At 51.3% G+C, this 19,787-nt stretch overlaps 1 protein-coding gene across 6 annotated transcripts; it reads left to right on the top strand.

Moving 5' to 3' along the window:
- Positions 1-1,018: 1,018 nt before the first annotated feature.
- Positions 1,019-13,245, top strand: Tnnt2 (troponin T2, cardiac type). 6 transcript variants are annotated; one of them, XM_041648710.1, is made up of 16 exons: positions 1,019-1,058; positions 2,068-2,078; positions 2,179-2,190; positions 4,575-4,604; positions 6,491-6,577; positions 6,840-6,875; positions 7,754-7,787; positions 8,679-8,742; positions 8,966-9,082; positions 9,782-9,859; positions 10,291-10,401; positions 11,355-11,363; positions 11,682-11,791; positions 12,310-12,400; positions 12,650-12,690; positions 13,010-13,245. In XM_041648710.1, the coding sequence occupies exons 1-16, from the start codon at positions 1,021-1,023 to the stop codon at positions 13,053-13,055; spliced, it is 915 nt and encodes a 304-aa protein (XP_041504644.1). In that variant the 5' UTR covers positions 1,019-1,020; the 3' UTR covers positions 13,056-13,245. The 6 variants fall into 6 exon arrangements, with proteins under 6 accessions (XP_041504644.1, XP_041504645.1, XP_041504647.1 ...); XM_041648711.1 differs by having other exon boundaries at positions 8,682-8,742; XM_041648713.1 differs by lacking the exon at positions 11,355-11,363.
- Positions 13,246-19,787: the final 6,542 nt, after the last annotated feature.

A 19,787-nucleotide genomic window follows, 5' to 3' on the forward strand; every position in this document is an offset into this window, starting at 1 on the left:
GAAATAAAATAAGTAATAAAAAAAAAAAGGAAACAGGAAAGGTTTCCTGTGTCCCTTTGTCCACATTCCCCAGACAACACATTTACAAAACTATAGAATGTAATATCATGACTCACATGTAAACACAGATCCGGTCCATCCAGGCTCACACTCAGGCCGCCTCAGCTTCACTGTGCTTTTGTTTGGGGTGTGTCCTACACAGTCCTAACCTGGGTGTGTTCATGCATTCATCCCTCTAGTCAAGACCCACAAGGGACCTGTGAGATGGTTCGGTGGTAGAAGCACTTGCCATCAAGCCTGACAACCCGAGTTCCATGCCTGGGACCCAGATGGGGAAGAAGAAGACCAGCTGTTCTCTGACCTCCACACATGCCCTATGACACTGTGTGCACACGCATCAATAAATATGTCATTTTTAAAAGGCCAAAAAGGGTCCCTTGTTCACATTTTTATTACCATTTCCACTTCTCTCCTGCCATCCACATGAGCCTTGGCGACTTACTCTCCATATTTACAATCTTGCCACGTCAAGAAGTTGTAAGTGGAGTCATGCAGCATGTGACCATCACAGCCGCCTTTCTCAAGCACTAACGGGAAAATGTGCTATTGGTGCTGCACAAGGCTAGAGATGGTGTCACCAGCATCCCAGGGGAGCTTGTCAGGATGGAACGTACAGTGAGAACAGGAAGAGAGTGCTGGTCACTAGGGCCTTGCTCGCCTGAGACGTGGAGAAACACAGCTAACATTTCTTTGAGAGTTACAGATAGGGACCTAAGAAATCCAGGGTGGCATGCTCAGGGGGCAGGGAATGGGTGAACACCAGTTAGCTGCCCTGCTGCGATTCAGGTGTCATGGTTGCCTTCTTGCAGAGGGAGAAATTGACTTTGCCCTGTGGGTCACACAGTGAATTCATCCCCAGGCTTCTTTGAGTCCTCTCTAGCTAGGTGCAGAGGGCTCCTGCAGAAGGCAGCCCCACCTTTCTCTTCCTACTTGCAATGATGTTTTTCTCTTTCTGAAGCCATGTCTGACGCGGAGGAGGTGGTGGAGGAGTACGAGGAGTAAGTATCAGGAGCATTCTGCCTTGCATGGGGTCCCCTCATGCCCATATTGGGTGCATTCTGCCTTTCATGGGGTCCCCTCCAACCCTCGCATCCTGGTGGGAGTGGCTGTGCCTGTTTCCAGGACTTGGAGTTGGGATTCCTTCCCTTCCTTCCCATTTCTGTATTAGCAGATCCCAGGCAACCTCAGACTGGGGACTTTAGGAAAACAGGACGCAGTTTGAGGACCAGGAGGGAAGCTGAGAAGCTGGGGCTGTTGACACTGCTAACAGTTCAACAGCTCTCCTGAGGCCACAGAAATGGTGCCCCCCCCCTCCTGTCCCAGGCCCAGCATTATCCCTAGTCCCTCACAGTGCTTGTCTACAGGCCTGCCCTGGGGATGCCAAAGGTGAGGTACAGTCAGGCAATCTGACAAGTATTCTGAGTAGAGATGTCACCAGGACTAGCAAGGGAGGTCACCTTGACTAGCATGGACCTGCCTTTCCCTTTGTGCTGCTAAGATACAAACCACAGGAGGACTTGATAAAGGGATGTATGGTGCAGATGTGGCCACGGTTGTACAGGAGCTCGGGGAAGAGCGAGAGTGGGTGCAGGGATGGGCAGAGGCAGCTGTGTGGAGAAGGGAGGCTTACCCTGGCCGCATTTGTAGAAAGAATTGGAGAAAGGGTTTTCTGAAAAGGGCACTGTCTGGGAGAATCTCAGGTAAGGTGAGAGGTGGAAGGGGGAAGAACGCTGAAAATACTTGTTGACTTAGATGTTTGTTGGGGACAGTGGCAGATAGTGCAGGCTAAGAAGGGTGGGTCAGGCTGCTGGAGGCCTTTGCAGAGGGAGCCGGAAGGTGGAGTGCTATTTGCAGAAGAAAGAAGTGAGAAAGGGGGCTGGTTGGCTTCATGGAAAGGTCATTGTGCATGCGTGTGTGTGCACATGCGTGTATGTGTGCGTGCATGTGTATGTGTGTGTAGCGTGTAGTGTGTACACCAGTTTTGACAGTGTCTTCTTTTATTCTCAGGGAACAGGAAGGTAAGTGATCGTGGGGACACCCACACTGATGGAGGACAGTCCGGCTGGAAACTGACCCGTCTCTTTTCTCTTCTCTTTTGCCCTGGTCTCTTCTGAACAGAAGCTGTAGAAGGTATGTACCTCAGGCACATGGGGAGTAAGAGAGGAGTTTTGGGAGGCCAGTGCTTCTGGGGAAACAGTTTGTCTTTCTTTGCCCTGAACTTTTAACTGAGCAGAGATGGCCCGAGTAATCACTTTTGCATATATATGTGTGTGTGTGTGTGTGTGTGTGTGTGTGTGTGTGTGTGTGGTGTGTATACAGCATATTTTCTTACCATGAAAATTTTGACATGTATATAGACAACAAGAAAAGAATAATGAGCCCCACGGTCTCATCACCTAGCCTCTGCAACCAAAAACGTGTGGCCAATAGTCGTCTCTACTCCAGCTGGTCCTGGCCGGTCTGAAGAGGCACCCCAAACCATTCCCAGATACATACCTTACTAATTCCACATATATCTCATGACGTGTGGGCTGGAGAGATGGCTCAGCTTTTAAGAGCACTGGCTGTTCTCCCAGAGGACCCAGATTCAATACCTGCTACCCTCATGGTGGTCCACAACCGTGTGCAACTCCAGTTTCAGGGTATCTGACACCCTCTTCTGACCTCTGTGGGCACCATACATACAAGTAGCATACAGACATACATGCAGGCGAAACGTCCACATACATGAAAAGTTAAACTAAAAGTTAGACAAACTAAACCACTAAATAAACAGACACAACCATAATGCTACGGACAAACCAAAACCCATCCCAGCGATTTTTTTTCACGTGAATCTGAATTTGCTTTATTACCTGGGACATTCTCTATGGGCATGAAGCTTTCTTACAACCTGGCAAAGGTCCATCTTGCTGTCCCCTCCTCTTGGATATGGTGACATGTCACCCTCCTTGGCTTGGACTCTGCTATCTCTGGAAGTGCTCTCTCTGTCCTTCCTCCTGGAAGGCCCAGAATGACCCCGTGGCTCCTGTTTTCCACCCCACAGGCAGGCTGAAGCCTGGATTGCAGTGGTTTGACTAACGCATGCCATGTATGGAAAGGATCTCTGATGATCTTGGGAGCTGCACCTCCCCTGAGCCTCAGGATTTCTGGGAAAAATGAGGAGCCTCTTGCTCCTTTAAGTCTTTTCTGGGTCGTGTAGCCAAATAGGAGCCAGGAGCAGGAAATGCCATTTCCGATTTTTAGGGACCATTAGTAAAATCTCTCAGCTAGCATTCTACTACTGAGCCAAATCTCCAAACCAAGGCTTTTTGTTTGCTTTTGCTTTTGGAGTTCAGACTGGTCTCAAGCTGTGGCAATCCTCCTGCCTCGGCTTCAGTACTGGGATTACAGGCATGAGCTGTGAGTCACCATGTTCAACTTCAAAAACCATATTTTGAATCAAGAGCCCAGCTTCTTCCAACTTCCTGCATAGGAGGGACACCGTCGGCTGGGGGATTCCTTAGCCTTGGAGGAATCTCCTGTTGACAGCAGGTTCTGGCTAGTGGGCCTTGGGAAACAGACTTCAGCCAGATTTGGGACCTTCAGCCTGGCTATTACACACAGCAGGCTCTGTCTGGGAGTCAAAGTTCTCGGTGGAACGAGTTCTTGCCATAGCTGCATCTACCTCCCTTGTCCCGAATGGTCCAAGGCGCTGTCTCTGGCTCAGAATGGCTGAAACCTACAGGGCAGACAGTGCTGAGGGCCTTTGTTCTAGGGAAAGCATCTTCCTGCTGCTGTTGAGGTCTTCCTCCCTACCCCACCCCTTATCTTTTTTTTTTTTTATTTTTGAGATAGGGTTTCCTCTGTGTAACTTTGTCTGTTCTAGAACTAGTTCTGTGGACCAGGCTGGCCTTAAACTTCACAGAGATCCACCTGCTGGGATTAAAAGTGTGTGCCACCACTGCTGGCTTCCTAAAGTCTTCCTTAAGTAGAGATTTGCATTGAAAACAGTGGGGAAACAGGCAGTCTCCTCAGAATGCGAGCCCATGCCTTCCAACAGGCCAGGCCAGTTCCCTTGGTCCGGCTCCCAGTATGGCAGTCCGAGATGTGATTCTGGGAGTCTGTAGGTGTTTTGCGGGGTAGTCCCAAAACTCACTCAAGGCAGGAATATAAGAGAAGTTGGAGGAGAAGTGAGTTTTTTCCTGATACTGGGGTCCACTATCTTCTGAGAGAGAAGCCAGGGCCGGTAGCCTCGAAGCAGGCTGGGGCTGAATGCTTTCAGGTGCCGGACTCCCCTTGGCGTTAGGCACTCTGCTCTCGGTAGTGGTTGGGAACTGGCTGTCATTATGTCCGTTTACTTGAGGCTTGGGGATGTCACTGAGTGAACCTGCCATATTGTTTGAATGTTGGCTTGGGAATCAGAGTTCAAGCCTAACTCTGAGCCGGCTGCCGCCCGCGCTGCCACCAGGCTTTCTGCTGCACACTAACCTGTTCCGCTTGCTCCCTTCGCTGCTGCCACCTCCTGCACCCAGAAGAGGAAGACTGGAGTGAAGACGAAGACGGTACAGCCTTCTCTGTCCTGTTCCTGTCCCTGCTCTCCTGTTCTTCTGGGGCTCTGGGCTTGGGCTGGGAAGGTCCATGACTTCAGAGGGGCCAGAACCCTAGAACCCCTTGTCCATTCTTGCTTTTCCTTCTTGATTTTTCTCTGGGGTGGACAATGGGAAGGATCTGACCTGTGTTATCTTCCCACTGGCTCCATGTGTGGTCACAGAGGGATTCTTACAGCAAGAATGGACCCCAGCTGCTCCAGTATGCATGGTGGTGTTACATGTGGGGACCTTCCCTGTTTGCCTAAGGCACAATGGCCAAGGGGTTAGGGCTCTGAGGACAAAGTCACTGAAGAGCAGCGGAGGAGACTACAAATAGCCAGAGCAGAGAAGACATGATGTAAGCCTTCAGCTGTGTGCTGCTGAGCTGTGGGGTGAAGCTGGGCCTGCTCCCAGGGATAGCAGGAGGGCAAAGGAGACAGAAAAGGCTTTAATTTTAGGACCAGCTTTCCCACAGTGACGTCCAGGGAGACTCCAAGTGTGACCTGTTTATTGAGCTTCTGTGTGACTGATCATTGAGCAAAGGACACATGGCACAGAGAGATGAAGCCTAGGTGTATGGATGAGGTGCTAGCGTGGTGGCTTCAAGGTGGACGCCATAACTGGCCACCTTCCGCTATTCTCATGTTATTGGCAAACCTCCTGCAGGGTTGAAAGGAGCACCCCAGATGTCAGTGAAGACCCAGTACTAGGAAAGGAGGCCAGAGAAGATGAGCAGAGGGGGCAGAGGTGCCCCCTTTCTTCTGATGGTTCTGTCTGTCATGGGGTGTTTTCTTCTCCCTCTGTCTAGGGCCACCACTTATCAGCCTATCCATAACTGAATGTTACAAACACTTCCGCCAAGCCGAGTCATGGTCTGGACAGCATCCTGCCTCCCTAATCTGTCTGTCCCTTCTGAGTGTTGGGAGAGGCGGGGTCCACATCCTGCCAAGCAAATGACGAAAATAGAAATTCCTGGCAACCCTCTGGGTAGCACAACTCTTTAAGTATTGGGTGTTTCGTCCACCCACACAACCTCATGGCTTCGGTTTCTGTTAGATGTGGAGGAAGGGTCTATGGACTTGAGGAGTCACTGGGCTCGCAACAGACTTTCCCTGGTACCCCAGTTTAGTCAGAAACTGTCCTACAGTGCCAGGCACTGAGTGGAGTCTCCAGGGTGAAAAGTTAGGGAAGGTGAGGGAATCATGTCACCATGGTGGTCATAGGGGAAGCAGGTTCTAAACTGGGCAGAAAGAGGCTGGACAGGTCCTCAGCCCAGCTGGTCCCCAGCAGTGAGTCTTTCTGCCTTCTATCACCGGTGTTCCCCATAGCACCCACCCCCTCACACGTTCCCACAGCCAATAGCTGACTTTTCCAGTAGCCTCCAGGTGGCAAATAGGTGTTCAAAGTGGAGAGGACCCCATTCTGATTTCCAAGCTTCCAGGGTGGCAAATTTGGGACACTTACCAGCCAGATGGCACCCCTCTGTTGGGTTTCACTTTTCCTGCAAAGGAGCAGATGGAGTACACTTCAGCTGGCAGCCCTGCAGTCCCCTGCTCCCCTTCCTTACTTGTGGGCTTGAGGCATGGATGAGCGTATAGATGAGTGAGGTTATGTGCCTATGAACCCTTGCTTACAGTAGTCCTGGGCTGGTTGTAGCTGTGAGCTCTAGTTTGCTGACTTCTGGTGGTAACCAGGAACCAAGCCATGTTCCTTATGTCATCTGAGGCCATAGTTCCCGAATCATGTGAATGTGGATATTACTGGCCCTCTTCCACCCCTCCCAGGCTCTGTTCTGGGGGTTCTGTCTGGCTACTGAGAGAGGGGCCTGGTTGTTCATGGTGTCTGGTTCACCTCTCCAGAGCAAGAGGAGGCAGTGGAGGAGGAGGATGGTGGGGCCGAGGCTGAGCCTGAGGGTGAGGCGGAGACAGAGGAGACCAAAGCAGAAGGTATGCCAGATGAGGGGACAAGGGGTTTGGGGTGGTGTTTTAAGATGTCACTCATCCAGGTGCTTTCTAGCTCATGTGCCTGGGACTTCTGGCTGGGCTGGGGATGCAGCAGTCCATTTTCTGGTCAGTGATCATCAATCCAGGGCCTTTCATGGTTGACCCTACACTAAATGAGAAGGCTAACATGCCTGGCCATGGGCAATGCTCTCAAGGGAAATGAGCTCAGAACAGGACCTCTGTTGATTGCTCTTGTTTTGTTTAGAGGTTGACCTGGATGAAGAAGCCAAAGATGCTGAAGGTAAGAGCTGCTGGATGCCATCACAGGAGTTGGGTATGATGAGGAAACTTGCCATGGTAACCTTGTGGACAACTGTGCCTGGGGATTCCACCAGAAGTTACAAAGGAAAGGGTTGGAAGGCAGAACTGGGTGGCACCTACAGGGCCTGGGAGGCTCTGAACCTTTGTTTTCTTTACCTTGGAGACATAGCCTTAGTGACCAATAGGAGAGGAAATCAATATGTAGCCCCCTGGTCCATGCAGGATAGTGGACTCAGAAGTCACATTCACACCCCAGGCTTCTGGTACCCAGGCGATGCCAGTGAGGTCTGGTGTTTGTAGGACTTAGATGGTTCATGCTGTGGTGACATCATCTTCAATGTCCTTGACATGGTGACATCATCATCTGTGTCCTGGACAGGCTGCAGCCTGTCAGTTGACCGTAGTCACTCATATACTGCGGTGGAGGGTTGCGGGGACAGCCAGCCCAGTCTTGAAATCATTCCCACTAGCTCCCTGGCTTCGTGGCTACCAGGAAGTCTAGGGCCCAAAACATTAAGGCAAGCCTGGGAAGCGATCTAGGCTTGGAGCCCCTGGGAACTTTCCCACAGGCCCCTGCATGACTGTGGAGTCTGAGAAACAATCTTCCCAGCCCAGAACAGAGGAGAGAAAGCCCCATGGCTCCAGGTCTAGTGTTCCTGTAGACACAGCCACCGTCCTCTGTGACCTCCCCTCCAGGCTCCCTTCATGCCTGTTGGTGATTATGGAAGTCCAGATTTACCAGGGCTGGGAGAGACACCCTGTGCAGGTGGGGAAATAGAGACCCGAAGGTGTGCAGCTCAGGGTGGAGCTGGGCATAGTCAGGTTTGCTGAGCCCATACCTCCTTCTCTCTCCTTCAGATGGTCCAGCTGAGGAGTCCAAACCCAAGCCCAGGTGAGTGCGATGCACCTGTCTGTGGTAGAGCCTGGGGGCAGAGGCCATTTAGGGAGACTGAGGAAGAGACAGGAGTGCGTGTGGTATAGTGAGCCCGAGCAGGGCTGCAGTAGGCACAGACTACCCCAGAGGGGAAGAATGTGAGGTGAACTATAAACTACACTCCATTACCAGTTATAGGCACACTAACAGGGTTGGAGTTGCATTCGTCTACAGACCAGGGAAGGGCTAGCCATGGCCTTGGACAGACACACTGCCTGTCACACAGGATGACCCTCTCGGCTGTGTGGGATCTAGGGGAAAAGGGATGCAAACTTTGGGGAACCAAGCAGTGAAACCATGCCAACCTAGACATGACAGTTTTGGGGAGCTGAGAACGGGCAGAATGGGGCAGGTCCATCCCATAGAGGGAATCACACCTCTTGATTGTCAGTATGGGGCCTTTGAGACACGGAGCGGTTCCTTCTTGGCAATGCTTATCCTGCCAGCAGATGGCGCTGCAGCACACTCATGGCCTCCAGTGGCCTGGGTGGGTCTTAGCTCTGTTCATTCTTTGTGCTGTTTTGAGCATTCCCGAGCAGCTCCTTTTAGTCCCCGAAGGCCCAAGAGCATATGAAGAAATCAAGGATCAGAGATTCACCCAGGGACACCATCTAGACTCAGCTCTTCTGCTTCCCAACTGTGTAGTTTTAAGCCTCCATTTTCCTAAAAGAGGTCAGTGCTGCCCCCTTCTGGGATTTAGTGAGAGGACAAAATGAGATTAACCTCTGTGGAAGGTCAAGCAAGTGAGGTAGACGTCGGTGCTGACGTCATCATGGAGGCTCCAGGATCACGTAGTTGCCCACCCCCCAGCTGTTTTGGTGATTCCTGACTCTCCATGCCTCTCTGCAGCAGGCTCTTCATGCCAAACTTGGTGCCACCCAAGATCCCCGACGGAGAGAGAGTGGACTTTGATGTGAGTGGTGATTGCTGGTAGAGCAGCTCAGCCTGGGGGTGACTAGGGCTGGAATGAGAGCCACAGAGCCCCTGATCTTGTGGGCTGGGGTTGGGGCTGGGGCAGCCCGTTGGCCTGGTGGCGCAGGGATGGCTGAGGTTGGGGCCCCAAGCCCTGACAGTAACTTTTGCATTGAGCCCGCCCGGTTCATGGTGCGGCAGGCTTAGGTAGACTCTCCCCACAGGACATCCACAGGAAACGCATGGAGAAGGACCTAAACGAGCTGCAGACGCTGATCGAGGCTCACTTCGAGAACAGAAAGAAGGAGGAGGAGGAGCTAATCTCTCTCAAAGACAGGATCGTAGGTGTCCGGCTTCCACAGTCCACCCTACCCTCCTTCCCGGCTGCCTCAGCCTGCCTCAAGCTGCCAACCTGTTGGATGCTGCTCCCGCGGGGTCCCTGCCACCTGCCTATCAGTGTGGCTACTCCTTGTCAACAGGAGCCTGATAAGTTCTGGCTCTAGTTGGGCCTAACCGGACACCGCTGGCTGTGGGATGACAGTCAAATGTCTGTGTTCTCCCTGTTCCTCTTTCCTACCCATTGGGCATAGCTGCCACCCTAACACAGGACACGCAGATCAGCCTACGGAATCCTGGGTGATACCCAGAATTCCACTCAGAGAAGGGAGATTATTTGATTCCTTGTTTTTCTCTACCCAACCTGCTTTCCCCAGCTGTGCAGAGCAACCCCTTATCTTTGAGCACGGAGAAGCTGCCAGGCCTGGCTCTGGAGCCAGAATGTGGATTTTGTCCTTGAGGGAGACAGAGAAGTCACTCGGCGTTTCCCACAGAGTTGAGACAGTCTCCAATGGGCTTCCAAGAGGCTCTCCGTACCTAGCTAGGACGCTCTCCTGGAGTTTCCACCTGTGATGGGCCACTTCCATCTGCATTCCTGCAGTGGGCCGAGAACAGAAACACGTGGAAGAGGGCCACCTCCCGATTCCTGTATGGGGATAACACCCCTCACTGACACACACAGGCATTTCTACCTCTCTCTCTAGGAAAAGCGACGGGCAGAGCGGGCTGAACAGCAGCGCATTCGTAATGAGCGGGAGAAGGAACGGCAGAACCGCCTGGCTGTGAGTGACCGCAGCCCAGTTACTGAGCCCTTGAAGTCCAAGTGTCTTCTCTAGTCATAGACATCAGTTCTAGAGGTTGCCTTTATCTCATTATTGACATCACATCGATGAACAGGACAGACGTGCTGGGGTCTTGTGCCCATGATTTTAAGGCCCTTTAGTCCTTATCCCTTCCCTAGGACAGGCCAGGTGGGGACAGAGGGCCTCTCAGCCTGGGAGGATGGTGGGACTTTACCGATGTGAGTCAGTGCTTTGTTAACTCATTCACACAACAATTCATCCGCCCATTCAGTAAACTCCAGTACGCCATCTTGTGCCACAGGGTACTTCAGAAAGCTCCTTGTGTCATTGGTAAAGAACACCAGCTTCATCCCAGAGTCTGGTTTCCCACCCTCGCCATTAATGTATTCATTTGCTCTCCCTGAAACCAGGAAGAGAGGGCCCGGCGTGAGGAGGAGGAGAACAGGAGGAAGGCCGAGGATGAGGCCCGGAAGAAGAAAGCTCTGTCTAACATGATGCATTTTGGAGGGTACATCCAGAAGGTAGGTGGGAAGCAGCGTTGGGCGCCAGGAGATCTCAGTGTATCCTCAAGACTGCCTTTGATGGGATCCATGAAGAAATTCCCAGCTGCTGTGGCTGAAGTCTAAGGTCTCCCCATGCTTAGCCCCTGAGCTAGCTATCAGCCTGACCATGATGTCACTAGGATGGGTCTGCTTTGGCAAAGGTTAGAATGTTGATACGCCTCCTCATGCTGGCTCCCCAAGGTGACTGGGTGCCACTCAGAGAATCTTGGGTCCTGGAGTCAGAGCTCTGGTTAAAGACCCGGTTCGGCCCCATATAGCAGCATGGCCTACACTAACATCTGGTTCTGTTTGCTCACATGGCCTAGTATTGCCTGTCCCGCAGCTTCAGAGAGGCGACAAGCTGACATGGAAAGTGTGTGCTGCACAGATATGGGGTGATTTGCTGGTGGACACTCACTCATACTAGATGTCTCCCCCCTCTCAGGACTGGGGCTTCATTTGCTTTCTTTCTGCATCTTTTGTTTTATTTTGTTTTTTAGACAGTGTTTCACTGTGTAGTACTGGCTGTCCTGGAACTCACTATATAGACCAGGTTGGCCTCAAACTTACAGAGAGAGATCCACTTAACCTCTGCCTCCCAAGGGCTGGGATTAAAGGCAAGAGCCACCATGCCCAACCAGGCCTGGTTTTCTTTATGCATGGAGACATCAGAATATTTTATTTTAGATATCCTAAGTCCTCAGCTCTGCTGCCGTGTCTCTGTCCTCACAGTGACCACACCAGGCAAATGTTATCAAAATTTTATTTCCCTAAGCCCCAGACCTGTGCTTGGCATGGCAGGGAGCCCCTGCGGAGCCCCCGAATCACTTTGTCCTTCCTGTCTTCCTGTCTCCCACCTTGCTTCTCTCCATGTCTCTGTGGCGGTCTTGGTCTCTCTCTCTGGGTCTTTCTCTCATGGTTTCCTGGTTTAGCAAGCTCAGGTGGGTACAAAATCTCGAGTCCTCTTCCTCCACCCTTTAGCTGTAGAGTGCTCCCTGGGAGGGGAGCACACCTTGTTGGAGGAGGAGTTGTGGGAGGAGGGAGTCTGGAAGAGCCTGGTAGGGCAATTAGGCCCCTCCTTGCCCCCACCTCAGTTTCTCCGGGGGAATTTAGAAGGGGACGGCGTGTCATGTTGCTAGAGCAAGAGGGTAGGAACCTGGTGTTCTGAAGACCTGGTCCTCCTTCCCAGGGTGTTGGGAGGGTTAGGGGACAGGGAGGAGTCATCTTTAGACAAGTGTCCCTGCTCACCACCGCCTCAGACAGAGCGCAAGAGTGGGAAGAGGCAGACCGAGCGAGAAAAGAAGAAGAAGATCCTGGCTGAGAGGAGGAAGGTGTTGGCCATTGACCACCTGAATGAAGACCAGCTGAGGTGGGCCAGCTGGCTGGGTGAACCCTGGCACTCTTCTCTCGGGTGGGGTGGAAGGTACTTCTCCATATAAACCGCCAGGGGGAGATACTCCCTCACGCATTTCCCAAGGCTCATTACTAGGGCCGTGCAGAGCCTCCGCAGGCCGGTCTCCCCGTGTGAGCTTTGCTGGCAGGGAAAGAGAACTGAGACAGCTCGTAGAAAGGATGATTGAGCTAGATGCTCTACAGCACCTGGAGTGCTTCTTCACGACCCCAGCGACTCTCAGAACTCCTGGTCTCTGTCCCTGGGCCCTGGGCACAGTAGCTAGGACGCAGTTTCAGAACGGCCAGGCCCATGGCATAGGCTGGAGGCGCCCTCTGCCGACCTAAATGTGCAAAGACAGGCTGGGGGACCGTGTAGGCTGAGGTGGGGGGGTGGGGTGGGGGGGGGTGGGGTGGGGGGGAGGGGGGGCAGGGTGAAGGCCAAACCCACGGTAGGGTTTATGGCTCCTCACTCTACTCTCCCCGTGGCTCCTGCAGAGAGAAGGCCAAAGAGCTATGGCAGAGCATTCACAACCTAGAGGCGGAGAAGTTCGACCTGCAGGAGAAATTCAAGCAGCAGAAATATGAAGTGAGCTGCTCACTGTGCCCGTCCTTCTGCCATGCTCTGGTGTGACCTGGTCCCCACCACTGCTGACCCGCAAGGTCCTTTCCCTGTGCCCCTTCAGTCCACTCAACTCACTCACCGGTACCCAGCAGTGTTCTGGTTTTCTCCTCCTCCCCCTTTGCACCCTTGCTTCTACACTGAACCCCTCCCCTCTCCCAGACCTCACTGAATGAGCCCCAACTTTATCCTTTATCTTCCCCGCTTTTCTTCCAGATCAATGTTCTGCGAAACAGGATCAATGACAACCAGAAAGTGTAAGTGTCCAAGATCCTTCTTTCATCGCCCGTCCTGCCTCCCTCTTTCTCATCCCGCTGTGAAGGTTGGGACGCCAGCCCTTCCCCTTCTCCCTCAGTTTACAGCTTTCTTCTTTCAGCCTTAACCACTGCTTGCCTGAGCAGGGTGGGATGGGGTAGGGGGAGGAGGGGAAGAGCAAGGCGGTTGTTATGTTCTATCCCTGCTCCAGGATGTTCATCTCAACCCTAGCTTCCCTCAGCCCCTCCTCTGCCCCATTGGAAACTGCCCCGCCCCCCCGCCCCCCCCCCCCCCATCTGATGGGTTCTGCTTTTCCTGCAGCTCCAAAACTCGTGGGAAGGCCAAAGTCACCGGGCGCTGGAAGTAGAGACAGCACTGCTCTTGCCAAAGCTCTGACCCTTGCCTGTGTTCCTGCCCTGAGCATCTCAGCTCAGGTCCTCCTGGGCACCCAATACAGACACCTGTCTTGAGAGTGAGAGCTGGACTAGCTAGAAGCCAGTACTCTTCCTGACCCCTATGCCCATACCACTCTAGGAATAAAAGGCCAGCACACTGCACACGCAGAATGGTATTTCTGTCATTTCGTTCAAGTGTCACAGGGAATCAAGACCCTCATATTTGCCCAGCTTGGAGGAACTTATGCCAGTCTTGTCTTCTTTGACCCACCTACAGCTTTTACCCACCTCCAGGGGAGAAACTGATGCCTGTAACACACATACATTCTCAGAGCCCAGGAGGGAGGCGCGAGCAGTGGACAGGGTTTGTGATTTTAGCCTCTGAGTCACCAGGAACAGCATACTGGGGAAGAGGGCTGTCACACGGGGAGAGGCATTCCCCATGTGACTCATTTGCTGGAGAACAATGGAGCCTCTTTGGATGGTTCCTGTTTTCTTTCTCCTTCTGGCCTGGGCACTAAGAGCCCACTGTCTGAGGGGCAGGGAGCCCTTGAGGAAGGAAGGAAGGATGGTTTCATTGAGCAGCTGTTCAGGTCAGAGCTGCCAAGAGGATTAGGCTAGTCTGAGTGCCTCAGTTTCCCCTTTCCCGTGATCTGCATATCTTCTAGGGCTTAAAGATCCCAGAGCTAAGAGGACAGCATGGTAGCACAGTTTCTGAGCAAATGGACAGGAAATCCACTAGAGATAGGAGGCCACCTGCTCAACAGCTCTCTCAGGCAACCCCCCAAGGAGGCAGGTTCTCCTGTACCACCAGGCCCTCTTCGGGCCTCCCTCTGCTTGAATCTTTTCTCCTGTTCTCCCTTTGCCATCAGCAACACCTCGTGGGTCCTGTCTCAGAACTTGCCCCGTGATCTCCCAGACATAGTGGATTCACCTCTCATAGCGCTGAGCATCTGGGCTCAACTTATGTCTTCTAGCGTACACTGTTAGATCAATCTGTTCCTATAGACATCACTTATCCTGCTTTCTGGATACCATACTCCCTATTTATCCTGAGCTATGTGCCTGCAACAGACATTAGTGATACAGACATGACAAGAATATAGTCCTAGGGGCTTGGCCTGTGGTTGTGGGTTCACTTACTCATGCATTTCTGTTAGTTACTATTCTTGTTGCTGTGATAAAAATACCAGACAGACGCAACTTAAGAAAGAAAGGATTCATTTTGATTCACAGTTTAAACAACGGAGGGCACAGTCCATCATGGTGGGGAAACCACAGGAAAGAGCATAAGGCAGCTTGCTCATATCTTTGTGGATCAGGAAGCACAGGCAGCTTGGACAGAAGATGGAGTGGGCCTATAGTCCTCAAGTCCCACCTCCAGGGCCTCATGCCTGCCAGTTAGGCCCCACATCCAAAAGGTTCTACAGCCTCCCAAGCAGTGTTGCCATTGGAGAATGAAGGGTTCAAACACATGAGCCAGTATGCATGTGGGACAGGGCAGTGTGTGTGTGTGTGTGTGTGTGTGTGTGTGTGTGTGTGTGGGCTGTATTTTACATTCAAACCCTATCACATCCATCCCTCAGTAACTATATCCTGAGTTCTGACTATATGCTGGACACTGTGCTGGTCACAGAGTGGCATGAATGGTGCAGATAGGGCCATAGCAAGCAGGCAGCTTCTAGAGGGAAGTGTACCTGCTGAGTCCCAGTGGGAAGGAGGGGAAGTTAGGAGAGAGGTGTGTCTGGGAGAGTCTACAAGTCTTAGAAGCAGGAGGCAGCCTGTTCTGCTCTGAACTCCCCCCGACCATATCTTTTCTCCTAAAGTCATCAGGAGTCTTGGGAAGATTTTTTTTTCTTTTTAAACACAAATGTTCACCATTTCTTTGTAGTGAGGATATCTATCATGAGCTTTTGTCTCTAGTAGTTCCTATGCCCTGACCCCAGTCCACAGTTATCCTTCGGTTACCCTCAGTCACCAAGAACTATGAACACAAGTAGCTCAAAGAGGTATCAAGATAGGTAGGGGCAGGGCAAAAGAGAAGGGGGAACGTTCAAATAACTTTTTTATTATTGCATATTAGTACTATGGCTCTATTTTTATTGTGACTTACTTTGTTAGCCTTTTGCTGTGCCTAGATTATAAACAAAACTTAAGTGTATGTAGGAAACCATCACATATGCAGGCAGGGCTTGGTACTGCCTTGTTTTAGGTGTCTAGTAGGTAAGGTCTTTTTCTCAGAAAACACACAACACACCGTACATTATTATTAACTGGTGGAACCCAAGAATGTACCTGACATCCCCTGTCTTGCTATTCTGCTTTCTTTTCCTATTAGCTCCATCCTTCTAGATTCTATATCCAAGTGAGATCTTAACAACATCCGTCCCTGAGCCTGGCTGAAGTCCCTGGTCTTTTTAGGTCATGAAGCATTCGATAAGTGGAGCCCAAGGAGGTGGCCCTGTCCTCTCTCACTCATGGAGGAGAGAAAAAGAGAGTGCCAGAGTGTAGGGTCATACCTAAGGGATGATCCAGGGCAGGGAGCCCTCCTAAGTTCTATAGACAAGGGATGTGTTGAGGCCAGGTGGTCCTCCACATTATCCCTGGTATTCCTAGGGAACAGAGGGACCATGGACATGCGCACAGAAACACCCAGATAGATTCCTGAGCCCAAGTCTCCATCCCACACAATGCTCTCGTGTTTACCGTGGAACTGGGTCTAACACCGGAGGTGCAAGGATGGTCAAGATGGGCTGGACCCCATGACTACCTAAGAGTTGGTGAGGGTGTCAGGGAGGTGGGGGTAGGACCAATGCACACTTGACTTGCCCATCTTTCTTGTACACCCCCAAGAACAACCTTTTTCCACCTCAACTTTAATCTTGCACTACTCTGGGTTCCTGGCCCCTCATCTTAAGGAGCTCTCAGGGCCCTATGTCCACTCACACGCTCCACATGGCCCTGGATTGAAGAAGTAGACTCCTTTGCTCTATCTTGCCAACACATTTGCTCTTGTGCCCTTATGTTTGCTCTCAACTTTGTGTCCTGGGCAAAGCTCCTTTCTATGATGCCCACTAAGAACAACTAAGAACAGGGGTCTCCAGGACTCCACTTTCCTTGAGATCAACTCTTGAAGCTGCAGACCCATGCTCTGAACCTAAAACTTATCAAATTCTGGTTCTGCCAAGGCCTGACTCTGGGAACTTTGGGCCATTTCTTGCTGCTTCTGTTTCTGAGTTCCCTATCTAAAGGTGGAGTGAATACGAGGGTTGGCTGAAGTAGTGTGTGTAGCGATTAGGGTGGTATTAGCTGTAGATTAATTGCATCGTTGGTGTTAGCCACTACTGTTGCTATTCTGGCTCTCATATGTGATCAGTTTCTCTCAGGGGCTCAAGGTTTGGCGAAGACAACTTACCACTGTTTTGTCCGGCCTGGGTGTTTTCTCCCTGGCCAGACTGCTGGAGGCTGCAATAGGCAGGCACTGCCCCTGAGACTGTCCTCCAAGTACATGGTCAGGACTGTCCTGTGTTGAGCTTGCTTTCAGGCAGACCTCCGCCTCTGACTGTGCAGTACGGTTTCTGGAAAGGTGGAGACAAAAACTTAACTTTCTTGGGTTTATTCTGGTGCGGGACAGGGCTCAGGTTGGCCTCTGAATGGCCTCCCTTGGAGTTGGGGACTTCAGAAGCTGGAGTCTAGGTATCCACAGGACAATCGTTGGCACTTGCCTATCTGAGTGTGACCTCTTTCTCTCTCTCCGAAAGTTCAGCCTGTCTAGTAATCCTACCAGGAAGGAGATGGGGTATGAGAGGGGACACTGTTATTCCCTCCTTCTCTGCACTTGGGCCTTGAAGATTGGGAGGCCCTCCAAGCCTCCCTAAAATGTTGCAGAGTCGGAGTCTCCTGTGAACTCTGTGGGTAAACCTGGGGTCAGGCCACAAAGCTTGAATCCAGGGACTCAGCTCCCATTGTCCCTTTCCTGCTTTCCCCACCCTGGACCTGATGGGAGGTGTGGGGTCCAACAGAGGGAGGCCAGCCTGCAGCGGGGGACACGCCAGGAACCACAGAATGCACAGGTAGCCTCCTCTTGGTGAGGGCTGGGATGGAGTCCACAGACCATTCCTATGTCCTGGATGGGTGAAGGGTTTGGGGATCACGGAAGTCACTGCCTAGGCCTGTTGCAGCTGCCATCTGATAGCAAGAAGGGGGACAGCATGCTTTCAAAAAATTAAAAAAATATATAGTGTGTGTGCACATGCGTGCATGTGTGTGTGGTGTGTGCATATGGATATGTGTGAATATCAGAGACAGCTTACAGGAGTCAATTCTCTCTTCTACCATGTGGGTCCAGGGATTCACCTTGGGTCTTCAGACTTGGAGCAAGCACACTGAGTCAACACACAGCTCCCTCCACCCCCATTTTTATCTGCTCCACCTAGCCTCGCTGCTTCTCCCTCCCAAGTTCATGTGGCCCCTTTCCTCTGGGCTGTGGCCAGTCCGTTTCTCTGGCCACGTCCTGAGTGCTTCTTGTTTCCCCTGGAAAGGCCTCAGATGAATTGTACTGAGGATTTACCCCTGCCCCAAGGTGATTCCCTGAAGTCAGCTCTGGGTGCCCCACTCAACCCTCCCTCCCTAGCTCCACCCACCACACCCCAGGTTCTCAGCCTCCACCCCAACAGCTACAGGAATTTAAATTGCTCTCAGTTGAAGACTCAGGAGAAAAATGTTTCCACACTTGTGCGAAGCACCCAGGCCCTGGGGAGTGGGTGTGCATTGCTGTCTCCCTATCCCACCCCGCCCTGACCCTACCCCACCCTGTGGCTCTGCACTCAGCGCTGGCCAGGGCCACAGGAGCCCCACCTTAAGCTCATGCCAATCTCAGAGTCGTTTTCTCTGGAAAGTCAGGCCTGGGCAATGCAGAGCCTGGGCCAGGCTGGGGTGCTCTTGAGGAAAAGCAGTGGGCAGGCATGGGGTGGGGCGGTTCCCAGGCTGAGACCTGCTGAGTTGGTGCTGGGCTAGCAGAACAGAGTGACAGGTCTGGAGGCCTGTTGAGGATGAGCTGTCTTGCTTCGTCTCCTTCCCATGCCCTGCCAACTCCTAGAAGAGGCCAGCAATTGGGGTGAAGGTTTCGGGGGGGATGAACAAACAATGTTTTCCTTGATCCAGGGGACCAGTTAGCCTGGTGTCTCTCACTGACTTAGGTCCTCACAGGGAATGAGGGAGTGAGTGGTCTATTCATTCTGCTGAGACCCAAGGTATAGTTTCTGAGCTGTGACTAATACTAATAAACAATGTCAGTACCCGTGGACTCAGTGGCTGTAGTGTGCTGGGCACTGCGCTGTGTAAACTCTAATTACAATAGCACCCAAAGTTAGGTCCTGCATAGGTAAATCCATTTTATGCACAAGGAAATTGAGGCCCAGGGAAGTTAGGTGACTCATAGTAGGTCACACAGGGCAGGGATTACTTTTGTTATGATTGCATATAGGATCATTTTTATTATGATTTTAGATTATTTGCCCAACACGCCTTCTATTGAATGAAGTCACCTATCTGATGGAGACAAAAGAAGTATGTTTTCAAGAAATTAGCACTCCAGCCAACAAATATTCAAATCATTTCTGATTCTGCAAAGCAAAATCTGTGCGTACCAGTCCTTGTCTTATGAAAACTTGTGTGAAATAACATACATATCTATGAGTTGCAAAATTTTGATCACTCTCTGGCTACTCAGGTGTTGCCAATGCTTGTCAATCAGGCCATGGTTTGTGAATTAAAGCTCTTTTCTCTCTTAGTTGTGGCCATTGAATTCATCTTCTTCCTTCTCATGAAAACTTGGCCTTTCTTGATGCCTAGAACCCTAGCTCAGGCATTCATAGATCCCAGCGTCCTACCAAACAGACTGAGTAAGTCATTCCCACAGTAGGTGACCTATATAGTACTTGATTTGTGGAATCAGATATTAACACGATTGGAATACATGGCAGACACTATTTTTTGGCAGTTGCTGAGTCCTGTTATAAATCAAAGTGCTAGCTTTTTATAACAAGCATGTCCGCATTGCAGTTCATAGACTGCATGGGTCCCAGGAAGGTGATAAATGTGACCCACCACGTTGTAGACGACCACAGCATTTCCCTGTGTCCAAAGGCATTCCTGCTCTAGAAGAACAAGTTTTCTTTTCAAAGGTCACGTGGCCAGGCATGGTGGCACACTCCTTTAGTGTTAGCACTCAGAAGGCAGAGGCAGGCAGATCTCTGAGACTGAGGCCATCTTAGTCGACACAGTAAATTTCCAGGACAGCTAGGGCTACATAGAGAGATCCTGTCTCAAAACAAACAAACAAACAACAAAATAGAAAGCAGTCTGGTGGTGGTGTTGGGAGTGGCAGGGCTGGAGAAGTAGCTTAGTGGTTAAGAGCACTTGTTGCTCTTTCAGAGGACTTGGGTTAGGTTCCAAGCACCCACACAGTGGCCCACAATCAGTTCCAAGGCCTCCAATTCCTTCTTCTGACTTCCCTGGGCACTAGTCATACACCTGATGCATATACATACATGCAGGCAAAACATACACAGAAAATAAAAAAATAAATAAATCTTTAAAAATAGAGATGTATACTTAATATACATATCAGTGTAAGCATTGAATCTGTTTAAGTGTAGGTGTTTCTTTAGGAGAGGTTATCGATCCATTGATTCAGCAATCTA

This window comes from Microtus oregoni, unplaced genomic scaffold (genome assembly GCF_018167655.1).
Source record: "Microtus oregoni isolate MIOR12 unplaced genomic scaffold, Mior012 000003F_ref0000135, whole genome shotgun sequence".
Lineage (NCBI taxonomy): Eukaryota > Metazoa > Chordata > Mammalia > Rodentia > Cricetidae > Microtus > Microtus oregoni.